Genomic DNA, 19,557 nt, shown 5'->3' on the forward strand with positions numbered 1-19,557 from the left:
AACGCAAATGGGTTAAAAGCGTGAATATTGAATACCTTTCACGTAACGAGTAATATTTTACCTTATAATAAAACAGGATAAATGGAATTAAAAAGTTGTATTTGATATCGGATTCATTAATCAAAGTATTGTATGCGACATCATAAGATTCATACGTTCCCAATCGTCACTTTTTACGAAGTGTTAGTAATCCAGGGTTAAATACGATCAACCCCTTCCAACAGAACCTACTAGATATGCATAATAATAAGAAATGATGAACAACAACGAAGCTCTGACCACTCTGACCGTAAAATAAATCATAGTGCAAGAGCAGAAAAATTCTAATCGCTGTTTCCGTGAAGAAAATAACATGATAATGAAAATCAAACCTCGCCGCACACGAAATAAAACGTGCAAGCGAGGGTAGGGGGAGCGAACGCATATTTAAAAATCAACAAACTAAGTGAGGAACAAGCTGTCGCGGCCACGTGACGCGGCACAGCGGCCGAACGGCCAGTGTCACCGTTCGAAAAAGGTTCTCGCGAAAACAGTTGGGCGTACCGCACGCGACCAAATAATTTAATTAATTGCCAGAGATATGCCGTGTGTTGGGGCTGGGGCGTCGCTTCGGCCAATCCCATTAACCGACTGTCACGCTTGTCCATTCGGCAGAAAGGGGGCATCGTCGCCGGCTTCGGATTTCATCGATCCGCCCGTCGAATATCATTCCCGCTATCGGAGAGCCCTGGTGTCGGCTCTATTCTGCCCGAGCACACGCGTGACCGAACCGATTACGGTCCCGAGCTCGTGCCTCTCTCTCTCTCCGGTATCGCGACCAGTTTATTTCTCTAATTAACGCCCCCGCCGATTTCGCGCGGTCGCACCACCCGTGCAGCCCGCTGAATGAAACCGGAAACCCGCGTGCCCCTGGTTGGATAAGGTTAATTGCTGCTCAAGAATCGCCTCTTTTCGTAGTCCACACGCTGCTTCACACGTCCCAGCATCTAAGACAATTGCCTTTCTAATAACAAATTTCCTCTCGACAGATTCGAGTGCATAAATCGCAAAAATGCTTTAACACGTCGATCATCGTGTCACCTGTATGTTGCTGTTGGACTTACTTGTCTAAATATAGAAATTCAGCTGATTTGTTCAGTGTATCGTACTTATTCAGAGTCTGCAAAATGCAAAATGCAAAATCTTCTAACTATATAAATTATATAACAATTTACTGCTCGTCTACATTTTGTGTATGCGGGAAGGATTTGAAGAAGTCATGGTGCTCCAGTGGTACAATAGTAAGTCCATCATGTCCTTGTATTTCGCTGTTGGCATTCGTCTTATATTTTTATAGAGTGGTGCCAATGCAATATGATCGAATTTTCTTGGTCTACGCCGACGTGGTAATAAATTCAGTATTTTAAACTCTGCATCCTCATCCATTGATATTCAACCAATGGTTATTACCTTTTCGACACTTTTTGATGGCATTATAATAATCTTGGGGGACAAACAGTAAATTATTTTTCTTTAATGACATTTCTACGACGCCAAAATCTCTATCATTCGATAAAAACGAATGTCCTGCTACCAAGAATTTGTGGTCTATGATTTCCACACTATGTTCAATTGTAAATGTGTATTGCGTGAATTTATTTTCACTGCATTAAGTAAACGTACTGATTATTCCAGTAAAGCCACTGTCCGAAAAGTGAGGTTAACTTTGTAAATATTAATTAATGCTAATTAATTAAAATTACCTTCATCACTGCGTTCGGACACTTCAAAATCCGCACTTTCGGACATTATCAATAATGGATTGGACTGACGCCACTTTCAAAGTAATGCTTTTAATTATTGAAATAACTGCGGAAATTTATGTGCCAAAAATGGTCGTGTACGCCGAATATACTTAAATATACTTAAAAAATAATTGACAAATGGACTTGGGCCATTTTCGAAATAAACGGCTCATATTTATGCGGTTTTATCATCGATTGAATGGTGATCTCGAAGCGTCTCAACTGGAAGTCCCAATAAAGCTCGGCTCATTCGCGAGTATATCGTGATATACGTTAACTTGAAGACCGGGCTTAAGAATAATGTCACCCATGTATGCGGTTCCGCGATCGTGTTAATCTCGCGATACTGTTAACGATATACCCTCGTCGTGGTCGATCCGTCGAGCGTGGATAAGAGTAAAAAAAATTCATTAGCCGTTTACGTGGTTTCTCGCTTGACGCCGTTACTTGCGGTAAAGACGTCGTTATCGCTCCGCTTGCCACCGGGAACCCTAAACGCCGTCATTCCTCGAGGATATCGTGCCGAGTGGCAGTAAAAACGCAGCCCTCCTCCTCGGGGTCTTACTTCGATACTTGCGACAATCATTTCATCGACGCCGTACTTCAACGATGCAACTTCACCGACACCGACGTTCGCCTACAAAATTCACTCTCAGACACGCCTTATAGGTCACTACGATCACTTCACTGATAATGATTACCCATTGATGTTTAGATGGGGCGTTTATAAGACTGGGTCAAAATTGATCCGACTATCGCCATCCAAGGGTTAATATGTCGGATACAATACGCAAGGAAGAAATGTACATGGAATGAAGAAACACTGAATAGCTGTTTCGTTGAGCATATTAGAGCTGTGACCGGTCCCAAGCATTGCCAATTATATAGCTATAAAAATCATCCCCTGTCCGAGGGTTAACCAGATACCTTTTATTATTTTATTTTACGTCGCTTCTTCAACTGCTATGGTTATTAAGGTGGGTTCCGAACCACCTTGGGCACCACAGTTTTACATGGCACATGGAACCAGCCTGACTCGATGCGATAGTGTGAGGGATTACATGGACTACAGATTGTCTGTCAGAGCAGATCCGTCGAGGCACGTTGAACGCCATTTGAAATATTTCAGAGTGAAGCGGCCGCAGAAAGAATTCCACGCGCGGAATTTCATCCGGAAGGTTAAGGCCGCGAGCGATAAATACGGGTCGGGGTGCGGGGCCTGTGAAAGTACGGCTCGAATCGCGGCCGACGGATATAAAAAGAAATTACCGGCCTCTCAGACGCACTTGGATCCTCCCGGTGCTTTTCTTTCCTCTTCCTTCCCACCTCCGTTTCCACCCCCACGTCCCATTATATCCGCGTTCGCCGGGCTCTTTTGCTTTTTTCCCGTACGGCAGCAGCCAGCTCTACGGACTTGTTTCCCGATTCCACCCCGTGCTCCGCCCTTGTAACCTGATTTACAGGTGTCCCTTCCAGATACGCTCGAGCTTCCTTTGCGGGGGTGGCGCCGGCCACTAGGTCTCCGGATACTTGCAAATTATTCCGCCCCACCCCGACGCGTCGTCACTGTTTTTACCTTAATTATCGAACCGTCCCTTCTCCAACCCTCAGATCTTCTCCGCTCTTACTTGCAGTCGGACTCGACATTGATTTTTGCGTCAATAGTTGCCTATTCTACGGATTCCTCAGTTGCATCAATTAATTCACACCCCTGGCAATAGAAGAATGTACGATGTAAGCTCAATGTCCCAGCATTGATGTACAATGTACAGCCGTGGAGGAGGTGATTCTACATGAGAGATTGAATCGTCAGAAAGGAATAACACTGTTTCGTTTCAGGCTTTGTTCTCGAGAAAATCGACTTTGAAGATCTGTCAAGTGAGAAGTAGAATCAGTAGGTCGTGACCAGACGCGTGAGAAGATTCCTATTCAATAACCCGCGTGTTCGGCGAATTTTCAAACTAACTTTTTTCATATACAAGGTGTCAAATAAAAAAAACTCATTGCACATTTTCGATTTATTTTCGCGTGTAGAATCATTCTTTGCGCGGGGTGTACTACTGCACGACAAATACAGCAATATCTAAAGGTGTGATGTACTTACACGTTCCAGCAAGAAGAACGACGACGAACCGAATCTCCGCTTCCGAGTTGGCAAAGGTTAAAGAAACATAGCCTAATCGAACCAATAGAACTCCTATATCGTTCCTACCGATCGAACAACCCGTCCCACGCCGAAATCTCCGTCAAAAGGACACTGTGTCCAGCGATGGTAGCACAAAGGCTGATTTCCGAAACCGAGCCGATTCTCAACGATCAAAGCGAGTCCCCGTTTCATCGAATTGTTCCGCGCGTCATTTTCTTCGCTCCCGTTTTTCCAGGACGATCTTAAACTCCCTCCCGTCGAAAGGCGAGTCGTTGCAGCTGGTTCTCTTGAAACAGAAAAACTGTAACGCGAGAGCAAGCGAGCTGATCGACGAACAGCCATTTGCACGAGTGGCAGCCGCCGTCGGGCTAAACGAACGAACCCATCCATCGGCCGATTGATTACACTTTGAATTTTTCACTAATTGCCGGTCTCTCTCTCTCTCTCTCTCTCTCTCCCTTCCTCCCCGTTGCGCGTCGAGTCCGTTTTTCAGGCGTCCCCTGAATATTTCAGGGCTCTTCGGGAATTCGGTCACGAGCGGCCGATTTCGAAACCTCGCGAGGAAACGCTAGCTAGACGATTCGTTATTCCACACGATAATTCGATAACGAGCTCGAAAACGCGGCCCACATTCCTCTACTCGGCATAGTTTCGAGAAAAGCCGTGTTGCTACAATTGCTTATTACAAGCCTCGCTTATTACAGCACACGGTCGGCTGCCACGTTTACCCTGCTAACGTTACATGCGACGACGTGACGGATTACACGCTGCGGTCTGGTTCGCGAAACACGCGCCGACAGTTGTGACAGTTCTGCGAGCGCTGCCCGAAAACGGAGTTAATGTTGCGAATTTTTATGCGAGCACTCCTCGGGAATGAACTCGAGGATCGCTTGTGGGTCTGTTACTCTCCTGATAGCATGCGCAGCTTCGTATTCTCTTGAACACCCTAATAAAGTGGTACAGCGTTTATCCAGATTATGAAGTATCGTACAGGAACACTACGCTACAGTGCGTATTTTTTACAAAATCGAATGTACAATTCATCAGCTAGTCGGAAGAATAGAAACGTTCGAATTTCGCGAACAGTGCGCCACGGTTAATCGAGGTTCGAGATGCGATATTCAACACTTTTGCGGGTCTTTCGCGAGCGTTGACGAGCTGAATTGTTCGAGAAACGCCGCGTCGACATTATTCTTAACGACACATCGGCGATGCGTTTAATTGCGACAACGACGAAGACTCGTATCGAATGAAACTTGATCGATCGACGCGCGATTCCCGCATTCAAGAGAAATTAGTTTAGTCACGGAATCCCAATTGAGAACCGCTGCGCTAATGATTCGATACCGATATACAGTTATGGTCCGTAGAGGCGCATTACTAACGACGATAACTCATTAACGTCGTATCGTGAATCAACTTCGTCGCGTTGCATTCGAATGTGCAACCCAATGTACAGAGTGACTCGGGAAACGTCCGATCAAGTTGCGAGCTCTGCGTATTACAATCAAAAGTTAGCGTTGTTAAAATAAAGAATTTTTATTCGATAGAATGATCGAGACGGTCTATGGTCATTGAGCTCGTTGGATTCGTTTTTTTCGTGCTCTATTTCATGTGTAATATTGAAGAGAAACGTAAGTAAACATAGAAGGCACAAATAAAACATTTTTTTTTAAATACCACGGTACTCTGTGAGGTAAAAATACTAAGAAATTTCTGTTCATTGGACAACAAATGATCCGGATATTTAGGTGATCGCAATTGCTCGACACACCCTGATATTATACAGTTGACCAAAACCAAAAGGTTGAAAATAGAATTCCTAACGTCTCAGTGATTAGCGTAGATTAATCAGTAAGATATGGGGAATAAAATTCTATTTCAAGCCTGCGGACCACAAGAGTGTAAGCATTAGAGATCCCTATTTCACGTGTACTAAACGAATCCAGATCTTAATCCACGTAATATCAACCCTTAGCATGTTTAATATCCACGTAATATTAACCCAATGCATTCAGTTCAACTGTATATGCATTCGCATCGTGCAAGAATTTTCCAGGACTGGAAGATTTGCACAATATGCATCTACATTATGCGTCTCTGAGAAACATTGTCTAAGAACACACAAACGAACGAATAAAAATTAGATTAATTTGCCTCCAGCGTCCGTTTCTGTTTCCAGCGGTAATTAGGTCAACAGCGAAGTGGAACAGCGTAGTATAATTTACCGTTGATTTTTTGAGCTCACTGGCTGAATATAGCCGACGCTGTTTCGGCCTGGTAATAATCGGGCTTGGCCGAGCGTGTCGATGACATGATTTCACGAATTCTGTTACAGCATTGACGACGAGGGCCGTGCACACTTTGCGGAGCAATTATTAATGCCGCGTTTATTACTCCCGACATAAATACTGTGACGAGGGGGCGAGTACACACAGGGCTCTCGCGTGTTCGCTGTTTCGAGTCACGCGAAATGACTGGGCGGGTTTGCGAACGATTAGTCACCGAGAACTTGAAAACAACGATCTAAAGTTATATTACGGTGGTTAAATAGGGGGCTGCGTCCAACAAGCGAAGCAGCCAACGATACCCCGGCCGTCATTGATTCTCGATTACACTGTTTTCAGCGCTCGCAAGGGATTATAAGCGATCGAATTATAAATTGAACGTTGTTGTTCGAGTCGATTCACGCCGAACCGTATAGATTAGTTTTCACACGGCGAACTAGGGGACGCGTCGTCACGCGAACCAGTGCTCGTTTGAAATTTTTAGTAAGCAGCAGCATCGTCGGCGTTGTGAAATGCATTAATTTTAATTTAATTCGCGACGCGCCGCCATCGGCAACAACTGCTCCCGTATTAAACGTGATTACGAGACACTTACTCACCGGTTAGTTGCCACACCCGCTTCTGGCGTGTTACAATTTTTTCACTTAATTCGACGTGTACACCGTCACTGGTCGGACACATTTGTGTTTATGAATTCCAGAGAAAACGCGCACCGTGATGAATCTACCCCTTAAAATCGTGTGGATTTAACATTATTTCCTATTTATTTTTTAACCTGTGAATGCGGCATGAAGTAACATCGTTTAGCTCTGGAACGTTAAAAAATCTCAGCGGTGTACATTTTACATTAACGCGAAGAGTCCCCTTAAATGGAGTGATTTTCATCGAGTTGACAATTAGGTCTTATCGATTTTCCGACAGTATTTCCTCTTAACATGAAGTGCGAACTCTTACCTTTAATGTAAGACCTCAATTGTGAAAAAATTCCAACGAGAATACGTTCTAAAATTGACTCGAAGCGTCTCCTTGAAACGCATTGATTTTTGTCCGAGCAAACGGTCAGTTTTCATCAATTTTTCGACAAAATTTCGACAAGAAATTTTTTAAGAAGTCTGAAAAATACATGTTCCGCCTGCGAGTAATTTTTTGAATCCCAGGAACATCGGACACCTACAACAACAGAGTTTCGTCGCATTTTCGGTAGCCCCAAGAAACGCTCAGCAAATTTGGGACAGATTTTCAGCCCCAGGTAACAACCTCGCGAGGCTCGTGGTCGGTGGTTCGAATGAATCCTGCCTAATACCTCGTCGAAGGGAAGAAAGCTCTATCCGAGAAGTTTTTCTCGGTTGAAATTTTTCGAGCTCGTCCAGCGGAGGAAAACCGGTCCTGGAGCGCTCCCGGAGGGTAAATAAAACTCATTTGCACCGAGGACTTTTTTAACTGGCGAGCTAGATCGAATGGCCACCCCCTTTTTACTCTCTCTCTCTCTCTCTCACCGTCTTTTTGCTGGCCAATGAAATCTTATGCGGAGCAGTTACCGTTTCGTCGCCCGAAAATTCCGCTGCGGGCGGTCGCGATCAACTTTACGACCGCTTTCGAACAACTTCCGGATTGTTCGAAGCCGTTGGAATGGCGGCAAGAGTCACTGCATCGCGCCTAAGCACTTTTACAGCGTGACCTGCGCTCATCGCTACAGCGCTGCCAAAAAATCGTGGCCGAATGGAAATTCTGCAGATTTGTCGTCTTTGAACTTGAGACGTTCGAGAACTTCGCGTTCTAACATTTGCATTCTAAAATCGGACATTTTCGAAATTAATAGTTTCGAGAAGCGTATGAGGGTTACTTAAGTAATAAAAATAATTTGACGATATTCCAGGAGGATGAAATGATATCAACAATCTTCGGGAACGTTTCCGAACGTAAAAATGTAAAAAATGAATCGCGTGTAGCTCACAGAAGGAGGAAGACGCAGAAGAGGACGCTTGTTTTGCGCGGACCGGTAGAATGGCCGGGAGTATGGTCGTCTCGGTCGAATAGCGGCTCGACTATCCATTGCCGGTCGTCTATCAGTAGTCCCGGGTCCAGTTTATCGTGATTCGATTGCCCATCGTCGGGGCAGATACGAATCGACTCGACTCGAGTCGAAGTTTCGTTCGTTAACGGGAACTTAAAGTCGGTGGCTCCGGTACGGCTCGGTCTGCGGCCGTTTGCGGTTCTTAACGCGCGGCCTGCGCCTGACAGATTACTCCGCGGGGATTCGTCCTGTTCTTTCTACGACGCGAGACAACTTCCCGGTGCCTCTCAGCCCTCCCAGCCAGTCGGCGAAGTCCCGGAAGTTTCCACGATGACGGAAGAAGAATCGAAATACTCGTTTCGCCGCTGCGGTGACAACTATTGCGCGCAGAACAGACAACATAGCTCTCCGCGGTTTTTACGAGACGGTTCTCTAGCCAGCAGTTAAATTCTTGCGTACGGGACGACGCCTTTTTCAAGAAATTACTCGAACACGTCTCTCAACAATGATAGACGTTGTTGTACATCGAGCGATAACAATCTGGACACGGCAGTTCAAACGGATTCCACGATTGAAAACATAAACATGCTATGAAGAAAATTATCTATACGATTGTAGTGGCAATGAATAGCCGAGGTCCTTCCGGTATACTAAACCGGTATTAATGTGCAGATCGAGCGAAATAATTCCCGAGGCGAAATTCGGACAAAGAATAATTCAGTTTACCGTGTGTTAATCGAGGCAACATCGTTGCTCTTCGGAGCTCACGGCCGCCCCTGCTTCATTCCGAATTGAATATTAATCGCGCGGTGTATCCTCAGCTGTTCGGTCAACGATAAAGTTGTTCGACCCTCTCGGTCTTCGTCTTGCATCTTCAGGTGTGTTCTACGCTAAATATTCGCAAGCCGCGTGACCGAAATCAGCCGGTGAACCCGTTGATCCGACACGATACATCAGCTTGCAGCTCGGTCACGCGATAACACAACATTACGCGTTCGTTTGCTTATCAACTCGCCGGTGTTTAAGCTCCGCGTAACCGTAACACGGTTATCTCTCCACCCACCGGCTAAATAGAGACTCGGATTCCCTTTGAAGCAGCGAAATCATTTTTTGGAACCAGTCCGACTACCGCTCTGCTCGATTCAGTCGCGAGACACTTCTCCATTTGGCTTCTAACTTCTTATGTTAAACCCTTTAGATAATTTTGATCATTTATTTGAGAGTCCTAAATTAATTATACCGTTCAGAGGCTTCTTTGGTGCAATCCTTTACTTTCCTGGCAGACTTCCTTTCTTTAGAAAACTTAGATTTTTTTAGGAGATATCGATTATTCACTTGGGAATCAATAATTAATTCTTCAGCGTATATTGATCACTTTCTTGGGAATCCAAAATTAATTCTACCGTGGAGCTGTAGAGTATCGGATTGAGAATTTCGATTCAGAAGGCAACTCCTATTTTATGCAAAAATGAAGAATAATTTGTTCAAGGTGAAGATCAACTCAATACTTTTTTGCAAGCCTTCCACACCTCTTTATGAAATCATGATAATCTACCAGGAGCTGAGAACTTAATTATAATAATACATTGAGAAGTTCTAGGGTTCCAAAATAAGAACTTGGGTTCTTCTTCTATAATAGCCACCTCATTTAAATTGATCAGTAGATAAAATAGTTTTTCCTAGCCCAATACAGGTTCCTAAACCCATACAGATTCCTAACCCCATACAGATAGTCCTGAAAATTTGTGATTGTGAATTTTTAGTAGCTATGAAAATACTTGTAAGATTTAAAACGAAAAACGTGGGGCGAACTATTAGTAGGTGAACTATTCATGCATCAATTATGTATCGCATGCGCTCCGCGTTTTTACGTGGTAAAATTGTGAAAATCGTAGTTTTACACGACTTTTGATCAGTATTGTTTTTTCCAGCGTCGACACCAATTTCGATGAAATTTTCAGCATGTGTATAACTAGCATACTGCAAAACATATATTTTAAATTTTCATTCAGGTCCCACATAAAAAGGTTTTATGTAATAAACCCACATTGGTTTACTTTCACAGAACAATTCCAGCATTGTTTAAGAACGTTCCATACGTTCCTCCTATCTCATGCAAATTAGAATGAATCATACTTGCTTCGAGCGCCGATAATGGCCACCTGTAATAATACACTTGCGAAGCAACAGTTGCAAACAGAAATGGAACAATACAACCGGTATTCAATTTCCAAATTCGCCAGCCATTATCTTCATCCGAATCAATAGAGGTCATAAACGGTCTAATCTACATTCTGCCAACCAATTTAATTCAAAAATCCAAAATAATATAAAATGGGTTTAAAAGTATGTGGATCAGCTAAATTGTTATTTCACTGTCAATTGCCTGAAATGTTTGATTTTCGAGTTAAAATAGCTTCGAGTGCAAAGAGTTAATTTTTATAGAGTGCGCTGCTTTTAGTGCTTAGTCTTAATCGCGAATAATCGTCTATGTTACGTGTTCAACTTTCCGAGATCACGCGGTGTAAAGTTATACCCAGAGTCGCTAGATTAAGACTTGTGTCCCTACTCTACCTTCCCCTTCTACGGTGTTCTTCCTCATTCTTCTGCTACGACCCGGTCACATGACTCGTTTCCTCTGTGTCGTACATGTATCACAATGTCACGTAACTAATTCGTACTGGCAGAGAGAGAAACACTTTTTCCCCACAATTCGAGTCAATTCTCCTCGTCTGGCGACCTCTGTTACACCTGTTTATACTGTACTTGATAGGTCGTCAGGATTTATTCTATTGAAAAAACCAACATAACAACTGGAGACCACCGTTATTTCAATATTTGTTACAATGAAACAAAGTAATTAAGGACAACTCCTTCAGAGACTATACAGGGAGTCCGTTTAAATAAGAACACCTAAACATCTCTTCAGGTTATTGTGATGCAAAAAATATTTGTTACGTAATGTGCATATCATCAATGGACCAAATATTTGGCACGAATATTTTTTTCGGAGTTATCAAGGTCATCGATGTTTTTTAATACATAACTACATTTTGTTTTTATTACATCGGGTAACTAAAAATATACATTCAGATATGTATAATAACATGACCTTGAGCTTGATCTGAAGGTAAAACTTTAATTTTCGAAGATCAAGGTCATTTCAAGGTCATGTTTTTATAAATATCGGAATGTACTTTTCGATCAGTTGCACGGTACAATACAATAAAAATGTAGTTATGTATCAAAAAACATCGATAACCTTGATAACTCCGAAAAAATGACCTTCGGAAAAAAATATTCGTGCCAAATATTTAGAAGAGATATTTCGGTGTTCTTATTTAAACGGACCTCCCTGTATACAGTCATGTTGTGCTGTTAACACTAAACTTCCCACTAAAGTTGCTTACATGGAAATTGATTCGATAAATTTCTTCGTCCAAGCACATGTTGTAATCAAAATTGCACGAAATCTAAATAAATAGAGCCTTCTCTATTTTTAAGCGAACACATTTTAATCGCTTTTGGTGCTCGGTTGGTTTACTGTTAACTGAATTTCGACCAGAATGCAACATAGACCCGTATTCGAGATTCAAATTCGATTGTTCAGACGTAACTTATTTCCACTTAACTAGAGCCGACAACACGTCGCCAAGTTTACATCTCTTGTTTCGCTGTCTCGTAAGAACCGCGGCGAATCAAGCGGATCCAGAGTGATCGAGGGTAGATCGAGCGTGTCTCGGTCTCGTCCAAAAGATGGATCGCTACCCGTGTGTTCCGCTCAGCCGTCATTTCTCAAGGCGACAACCGTGATTCGCGACTCGCGTACAACGGGCCACGCTGTCGTTACAAATTCGAGACTGCGTTCGACAGCGTCAGTCGGCCCGAAAACGTACACCGGGGATTTTATTTCACGAATCGGATAGCTCGGCCGTATCACACAACGGCGGAAAAGTTCAGCGTGTCGAATCGACAAATTGGCGGAGGACACGGGGGCCTGGTTCTCGTGATATTTTAAAATAAAAACCCGGCGGCGAGCTGCGGCCGCACGCGCGGTCCCCTTTGAATTCCGCAAACGCTCAACCTATTTTTCCAGCGTTGTTGCGTTCTTTTTTCCTCTCTCTCTCTCTCTCTCTCTCTCTCTCTCTCTCTCTCTCTCTCTCGCGTCCTCGACATACCATGCCGGTCTCCGCGGATCACGGATCGACTGGCTTTGATCCGCCAAACGGAAGCCCGACCAACGATATTTCCCCGTGTTTGACCCCCAATCGAACCTACAGTCCATTAGAAAACTTGTTAACTAACACGATCAACTCACGGAAATTATTCGAGTCAATATTTTCATCCGGAAAGAAACACACGCGTTTTGTTGGCGCCTCGTTCGTGCTCCCACCGTGCCGTGTTTCTTTTTGTTTCCGATTGGCGTGATATGTTTGATATAGTGAAAATTCTACTTCCACGGCCAACCAAAAAATGTATAGATTATATTTAAAACCTTTTGTATTTAACATATTAGAACAAATTCCCATATTTTAAGACTATAAATTAATATATTAGTGAGCAAAGAATGGACAATCAGAGAAATTTTGTATTATTTTTAGAGGAACATTAACAAGTTGCTGAAAGCAGCCTGTGTTTACTCTGACGCAATAACGAGGAATATTTGTGATTTGCTTCTGTTTTAAGGCTACACGTGTTAATCAGTCACGCTTATCTTAAGCGATGTCTGACGAAAGTTTGCTTTTAGCAACTGTTCTATATTCGTGTTTGATGTTTGCCCAGATTTTTGTATTGAAAAGATACGGGCAACGAGTGTCGACTTCGAAACCAAAGATGTAACATTACAAGCAGTTGCCGACTGTTCAATGTGGACACAGCATTAATTAGAGAATTGATTCTTTTACAATCCGAGGAAATTGTCGTCATCGTAAATATGTATTTTAATAGAGGCTGAAAGTGCCATTTTTTCAAAAACTGTTTTTCCCGCAAAAAGGATGTAAGTTCCAACGCCGAAGCAATGAAATAAGACTGAAAGTTCTCTGTCGTTTAGTAACAAGTTTTGAGTTGGTTACAAGGTTAGTTACAAAACGATTTTACCAGGTTTACATAGATTTTCCTCGGAATTTTAATTTTGGCACTTAAACCCTTCTTTAATTCCAGTTTTCGATTATTTTTATAACAAACTGTTTTACCAAGGAAGTGTGGGACAAACGTTTATCAATAATGATTCAACGTTGGTTCAAAAGTTATTCTTCCTTGAGTAAGAAAAATAGAATTGACTCTTGCTTCAATCACGTTATACCTTAACTGCATTAATCATTGTCAGATCATTGGATAGACACTTGTTGAATCGTGAGAAACATTTTACATCCCCTTTTATACCTTCATAGAGCTCTCTGGATTTTTAATATGTCTGTACAATATTCGACGCCTTATCAAATAACATCATCCCTCAGAATTGATTCTGTTATCTGAGCTACCGTACTTATTTAGTCTCCAGTGATTAAATAATAGTGTGTAATCACGTTTGATCGCTGGGCTCCTCCCTCGGATATTTTATCTGAGAGCGTCGCACAGCTGTTCGGTGATAAAGTGCTGGCAAAGAGCGTCTCGACCGTGAGTAAAAGAACTAATCGCCCTCAAGGACGTCCCTGAAGCACTCTTAATCACAGGAGCAGTCATGGTTGTCGCATGGCTCGTAACGCCCCTCACCGATGTGCCTCCACCATTCCAATTACAGCATGTCGCCAGATTTCTTTTGCACACGATCACGCTTGTTAAGAACGTCTTTTCATCTTCGGCTTTCCTATGCACAGCAATGCGAATCTCATCGTCATTATTCGCTCGTTCCACGGGGACTTCAATGCCCGGCGCTTGCAACGTGTCAACTTCGAATCGATGTCAAATGGTGGAAGCATCGAAAGAATTTTGAAATTCCTATTGATACAGAGTACTGATGCAAATGAGACCACGTTATCTACTGAACGGAAATATTCTCGAGATAATGTAAAACTAGTTCAAGGAAAGTACAATTAACAATTAGAAGTCTACATAAAAAGTATGCTTGCTTTTTATCACGCTGAATTCGCTTTGATCTCCACTAGCTGATGGGCAACAAATTCTGGCAATATACGGAAAGAAATTGAAGATAATCTTGGAAAATTAATACTGAGACACACAGTGAACCACGAAAGTATTTGAACGCACTTTAAAACAGTATAACTTTTCCACGAACGATCTCCACAGGATCTTCGAATTGTCTGTGCCGACAGGAGTTTGCTGACTCGAGGCGCGATCGCGACGAGCCTTTTCAACGTTTCGAAAGGCGGTTCCTCCGACTGGATAATTTCTTCAGGGTACGAGGAGAGTTTTCGAAGAATGCCGCCTTCTCTCGTTCGGCTCGCGCGAAAGCATCTTTTAACGCGGGTAACAATGTTTACGAGGGCTACAGGGACTCGGTGAGACATGCGACTCCATTCGACAACGGGGACTCCAAGTTTTGTGGGGAATTGTACGAGTTTCAATGAACACTCGCCTAGCCTAAACGCCATACTCTGGCGCCGCGAGCGTTTCTTTCCGCGAGCTGCGCCGCTGTCTCTCGAACCAGTTCGATGAACACCGGCTCCTTTGTGTCGGCAAGTTTCCGTTTTTTACCCAAAGCTCAAAACTAGCTTCGAATCATCTAGCACAGTAAAACCTCTATGCACGCAAAAAGGTTGTAAACGATATACGCAAAAAAATATCCCCTCCACTGTAGTAATCTGATTTCGGCTCGGGTGTATCGGTGTGAACCACTACTAATGCGACGCGGAGAGTCGCAGTCGTCGGCACAGTTCAAAGGCCCGAGCGTCCTCACAATGTAATACCAATTTGAAATCATTTTGATTATTACTTATTTTTTTATGAAACTTTCACCAATATGTTTGTGGTATTTCTCTGATTAAAATAAGACCAAACACGATATAATTTCAACTGTATTTACTGGTTTAATTGACGATGAACGTTTCGGGCGCAAGGAAGGACAGCGTTTGGGAAAGAAAGAGACGCGGAGAGTCGCGGTCTCTCTTCTCTACGTTCGGCTCGGCCTTTGAAGCTCAAAAAAGTAGTGTCCGTCTACGAACAATGCAAACGAACCTCCCCAAGGCTTTTGCGTTTATAGAGGATTTACTGTATTATCACCTTTGCTAATCAGGGTGGTGAGTTATAAACAGGTCACCTAAATAACTCGCTTGCTCTCGAAGATAGAAGAAAATACCTCGAATAACCTCCATAATAGGTCATTGTATTCGTCTTGAATACAATTATTCAGGAGTTATAAAACGCCCCACCCTGTATAGTATACGTTTCGAAAAAACGAAGAAGCATATGATTATTCTTCCCATAAGGAACCTTTCAATCAGCAAAAGGTAATTTGTCGATTAATTCCTTCATTTTCTAGAGACACACACACAGACACCAAACCAACAAACATAGCAGAATACACGGCAGACGCCCAATCAAATTGCGCCACCTTTGAAAAAAAACACGCTGCAAACACGACCGCCACGACAAATTGTGTAGCGTACTTTTTTGAATAGTTATTCACAATCCGACGTGGCAAAAGGTAGACCAGAAACCATTTTATAGTCGCCAGCGCGGAGTCGAAAGCTCCCAGGAGAATGTAAAAGTTATTTCGAACATTTTCCACTTTTGCTTTCATAGAATAAAAAATATTCCCTCTCTCGCGAACCTGACAGAACGCTCGATCGCCGCGCACGCGCAAATCAAATAGTTCCGGCCGTTTCGCAACACGTTTATTCTTTCAGTTTCGCGCCTAGTTACAAAAAGGAGGTAATGATATACATTCGGCAAGCACTAATTACCGTCGAAGCGATTAACAACTCGCGAAACGCACTGCATCGATCACCTTGAGCATTTCGTCACGAGGATGACGCAACTGGTGGGTGTTGAGTCGCAAAACAGGCTACCGATGACTCACCTATAGGATTAACTCCAAGATTATTCGGCCATTGTACAGGTAGCACACTTTAAGATCGTGTTGTCCTCATCTGGCCACTAACGCACACTGTTGGGCGTCGAGAAGATCCAATTTTTCTATTTCCGCTTGCTTTGTTACATTCGCTTTTGATTCGGCGTTTCAGCATTTGATCGAACACTGAAAGCTCTGTAAAAATGGCATTTTTCTTATATAGGGTGTCCCAGAAATGTTGCATTCCCTTGAAAAACGTAATTTCCCAGGTTATTTAGTATAACTTTTTAATCAAAATATTAAATATTTTTAACAAAATTGCCAGCCGCGTAGCTGACCTTATATTAGCAATTTGCACACATCAGTGCTTCCTAAAAATACAAAAAATTCAATGACACGCGAGTGTTAATAAAAACATTTACCGCGTCGAATGTACATGTATGAATAATTACGGCTGACATTGACAGGAAAGCTGCTATTTAATAAACTTCCAACGGGCAAAGCGTTCATTTTGTCGAAGGTATTCACACAGTCGGGATACATCGAGTGATTAAAGAAAACTAGACGAACATGTACGGTCGAGTTTTATTCGACTTGGCAGCCGCGCTTAAACTTTCCTCATTCCGCTGACGCGCATCAACGAGCAACTTTACATATAAATAAATTGATTTGAATACGAACAAACTCGGCACACACTCGACGAACGCGACCATGCGAATCAGCCGCGATTAAATCCGGTCTCGCGCGCGCTTAATGTTAACCACGTATCGAGAGATTATAGTCATTTCTTTGCTGACATCTTTGGAAACGTACTCTTTGTACCGTAGTTTAATACTTTGCGCAAAGTGACAAGGATTTCCTGATACAGTCTCGCTCGAAGGCTCTAGACTAGGCTTATACACTTATTAGATACAGACGATCAATAATGTTAACAACAATTTCAACCCTTGCGTCGACATCCAACATTTTCCGCAACGTTCAACCACATCGTTAAGCTTCGTCAGTTTGCATTCTCAGGCTGCAAATGTAAATGTGACAATTAGACCGATAATTTGCACTTACTGGCCACTGATTGGAAGAGTTGGAGAGCACCGATGAACGCATTAGTTCCGTTCAGCAAGCTTGCGGCGGCCGCTCTTGCCCGCAGGCATAGCTGAGGGCAATGTGGCGGGCAATGTGACGTTAGCGAGAAAAATATTGTCATTCGTGAATGGACAGCCTAAGTCTTGTCTCAATGCCGCACAGTGGGACCTTTCGTCCAAATCTGTGTCAAAATCAAAGAACTTTCGATAGAAATGAGGTAGAGCGATGAAGTTTTTTTTAAAATTAAAGCTGAAACATTGCAGAATATGGGAAAAATAGGGAGATTATGGTACGAACGTTTTTTAACCTTGAGAAAATTCGTTAAACATGTAGAATTTCAAGAAATCGATTTTGCAATATCCTGAGGTCGTAGAAAAATTTTGAGGCCAGATTTGAAATCAGCGTGAAAAAATCTACGGGAAATGAAGTACAGCATGTTCAAAAAAAAATTTTTCCGCGCGTGGTATTGGAAAAACCACAATTTTCTCGAAATTGTGCAAGTTTAACGAATTTTCTCAACGTTAAAAAACGTTCTTACCAAAATCTCCCTATTTTGCCCATATTCTGCAAAGTTTCAGCTTTAATTTTTAAAAAGTTTCATCGCTCTACCTCATTTCTATCGAAAGTTCTTTGATTTTGTCTCCGATTTGGACGAAAGGTCCCACTGTGTGCCGTGCCATCGCCTTCACTGCCTTCGACCAACAACGACAATTCGTGTGACGAACACATGTAACGTTGTCCTAGGAGCGTGGTTCGTTGCGATTGATGCAGAGGAAATTTGAAAGTCATTCGAAAGTACGCGTTGACACAAGGGTTAGCAAGCACCCATGAACCGTCTTGTCTTAGAAACTATCGAATTACCTCGTAGGAAACATCCAGTCAAGAACCGTAGACGAAAGCACCGTGGTTCCTTTTTATCGTATAACAAAATAACCTCTATTATAACGGAAAATCTCGCGTCGGTCTCCGTGAACCTAAGTAACAAAGCTCGTGCAACAATTGTATATTGTTCATTCTAATAGAAGAACCTGTTAAATTCGTATCTTTTGTACAACATGGTTTGCCACCAGCGTTTGTCCCGCGGTAACAGTGTTCGTGGTCACGATATTCTATGGACGGGCGACGTGTTTCCGAAGAGGACACGATGCGGAACAGTTGATCAGCCTAGGCTCGACAGCATGGCGCCGGTGACGTACTTCTCGGTAGCCATCAGCTTCTGCAGTGGACACTTGAACCGACTGTACCAGTGGGAAAGGAATTTGTAGGTTCGCTGTGGTCGCGGCTGTTTGTGAAGTAACTCGCATAGGTTGCAAACGGCGCGTTGCGTTCCTCTCCAGACCCCGTAATACTTCTTCCACTCGAAGTACTTGGCGTACTCGTCCCGGTTCTCCATCAACGCCTTCAAGTATTTGGCCAGCTCCTCCGGCGAGTCGAAGTCCAGCGCGTCGATGTAGGAACCGGGCGGCGTGAAAATGCTATAGTTCGCGCCACCGTAAACGACCGGCACCACGTCGTACCTGAAATCCAAACCGGAAGATCCAAATTCACACTTCACTCATCCGGCACAGAATGATCATACTTCGAACACTTCTCGGGGTAAAGTTATGTGACGAAGAACACCCTCTCGGGGTAATTTGTTAATTAAAATCGTATAATTTATATGTATAATATATTCTCTTGGATATTCTTGTAGTGCTGCTAAAGACGAGTCCAACGACTACAATTCAGGTCAGGCATTTGATGTTGATGCTTTCAGATGCAAATAGGAAGGATGATCGTAAATGATTGTAATGTTTGTTGTTACCGAGGTCATTGGATTCGTCTTTCCATGCTCTACGACAGGTTTGGACAACTTGCGGCACTTGCGAACAAGCTAATAATCGAATCTTGTGTATTGGCGCAAGTGTACCTCGGTTTGCCAATTCTTAGGAAAGCGGAATTTCGCAGGAAAATCCACAGGCTGCTCGTAGAAACGTGATCGACGAGTACAGTGATCCGTGGCAACTTTTTCTCGGGCTGTCCAGCTTCGCCGGATGTCAGGTTTCTAATAGAAACGAGTTTCGAGGTTTGAACAGCTCTAAGCGAACGGTTCTAGCGGTTGCCATAACCGCAAAGAATGGTTCTTTCTATCTCGGGAATGTTAATTGTGATGTCTGGGAGAGACAAGGAGAGAGATTATAACGACTAAGGCTGCGGTTACGGCGGGTGTGTATTGCGAGGGGTTCTGGACGCAAACGATTGACGAAGTCTGTCTCTGCTTCGCACGTTCATCG

General features: G+C 43.1%; 2 protein-coding genes across 8 annotated transcripts in view; one reads left to right on the forward strand and one right to left on the reverse strand.

Moving 5' to 3' along the window:
• LOC143209054 (lachesin) overlaps positions 1-19,557 on the forward strand; it is a 417,332-nt gene that overhangs the window by 233,749 nt on the left and 164,026 nt on the right. The window lies entirely within an intron of this gene.
• Fuctc (alpha-(1,3)-fucosyltransferase C) overlaps positions 11,551-19,557 on the reverse strand; it is a 91,983-nt gene continuing 83,976 nt past the window's right edge. Inside the window, exon 5 of one of the 3 annotated variants that reach the window (XM_076424219.1) lies at positions 11,551-18,801. In XM_076424219.1, coding sequence (XP_076280334.1) covers positions 18,444-18,801 — 358 coding nt within the window. In that variant the 3' untranslated portion in view covers positions 11,551-18,443. The remainder of the gene's footprint in view (positions 18,802-19,557) is intronic. The other 2 variants (XM_076424221.1, XM_076424220.1) reach the window with 2 other exon arrangements.

The sequence above is a fragment of the Lasioglossum baleicum genome, chromosome 5, assembly GCF_051020765.1.
Source record: "Lasioglossum baleicum chromosome 5, iyLasBale1, whole genome shotgun sequence".
Classification (NCBI taxonomy): Eukaryota; Metazoa; Arthropoda; class Insecta; order Hymenoptera; family Halictidae; genus Lasioglossum; species Lasioglossum baleicum.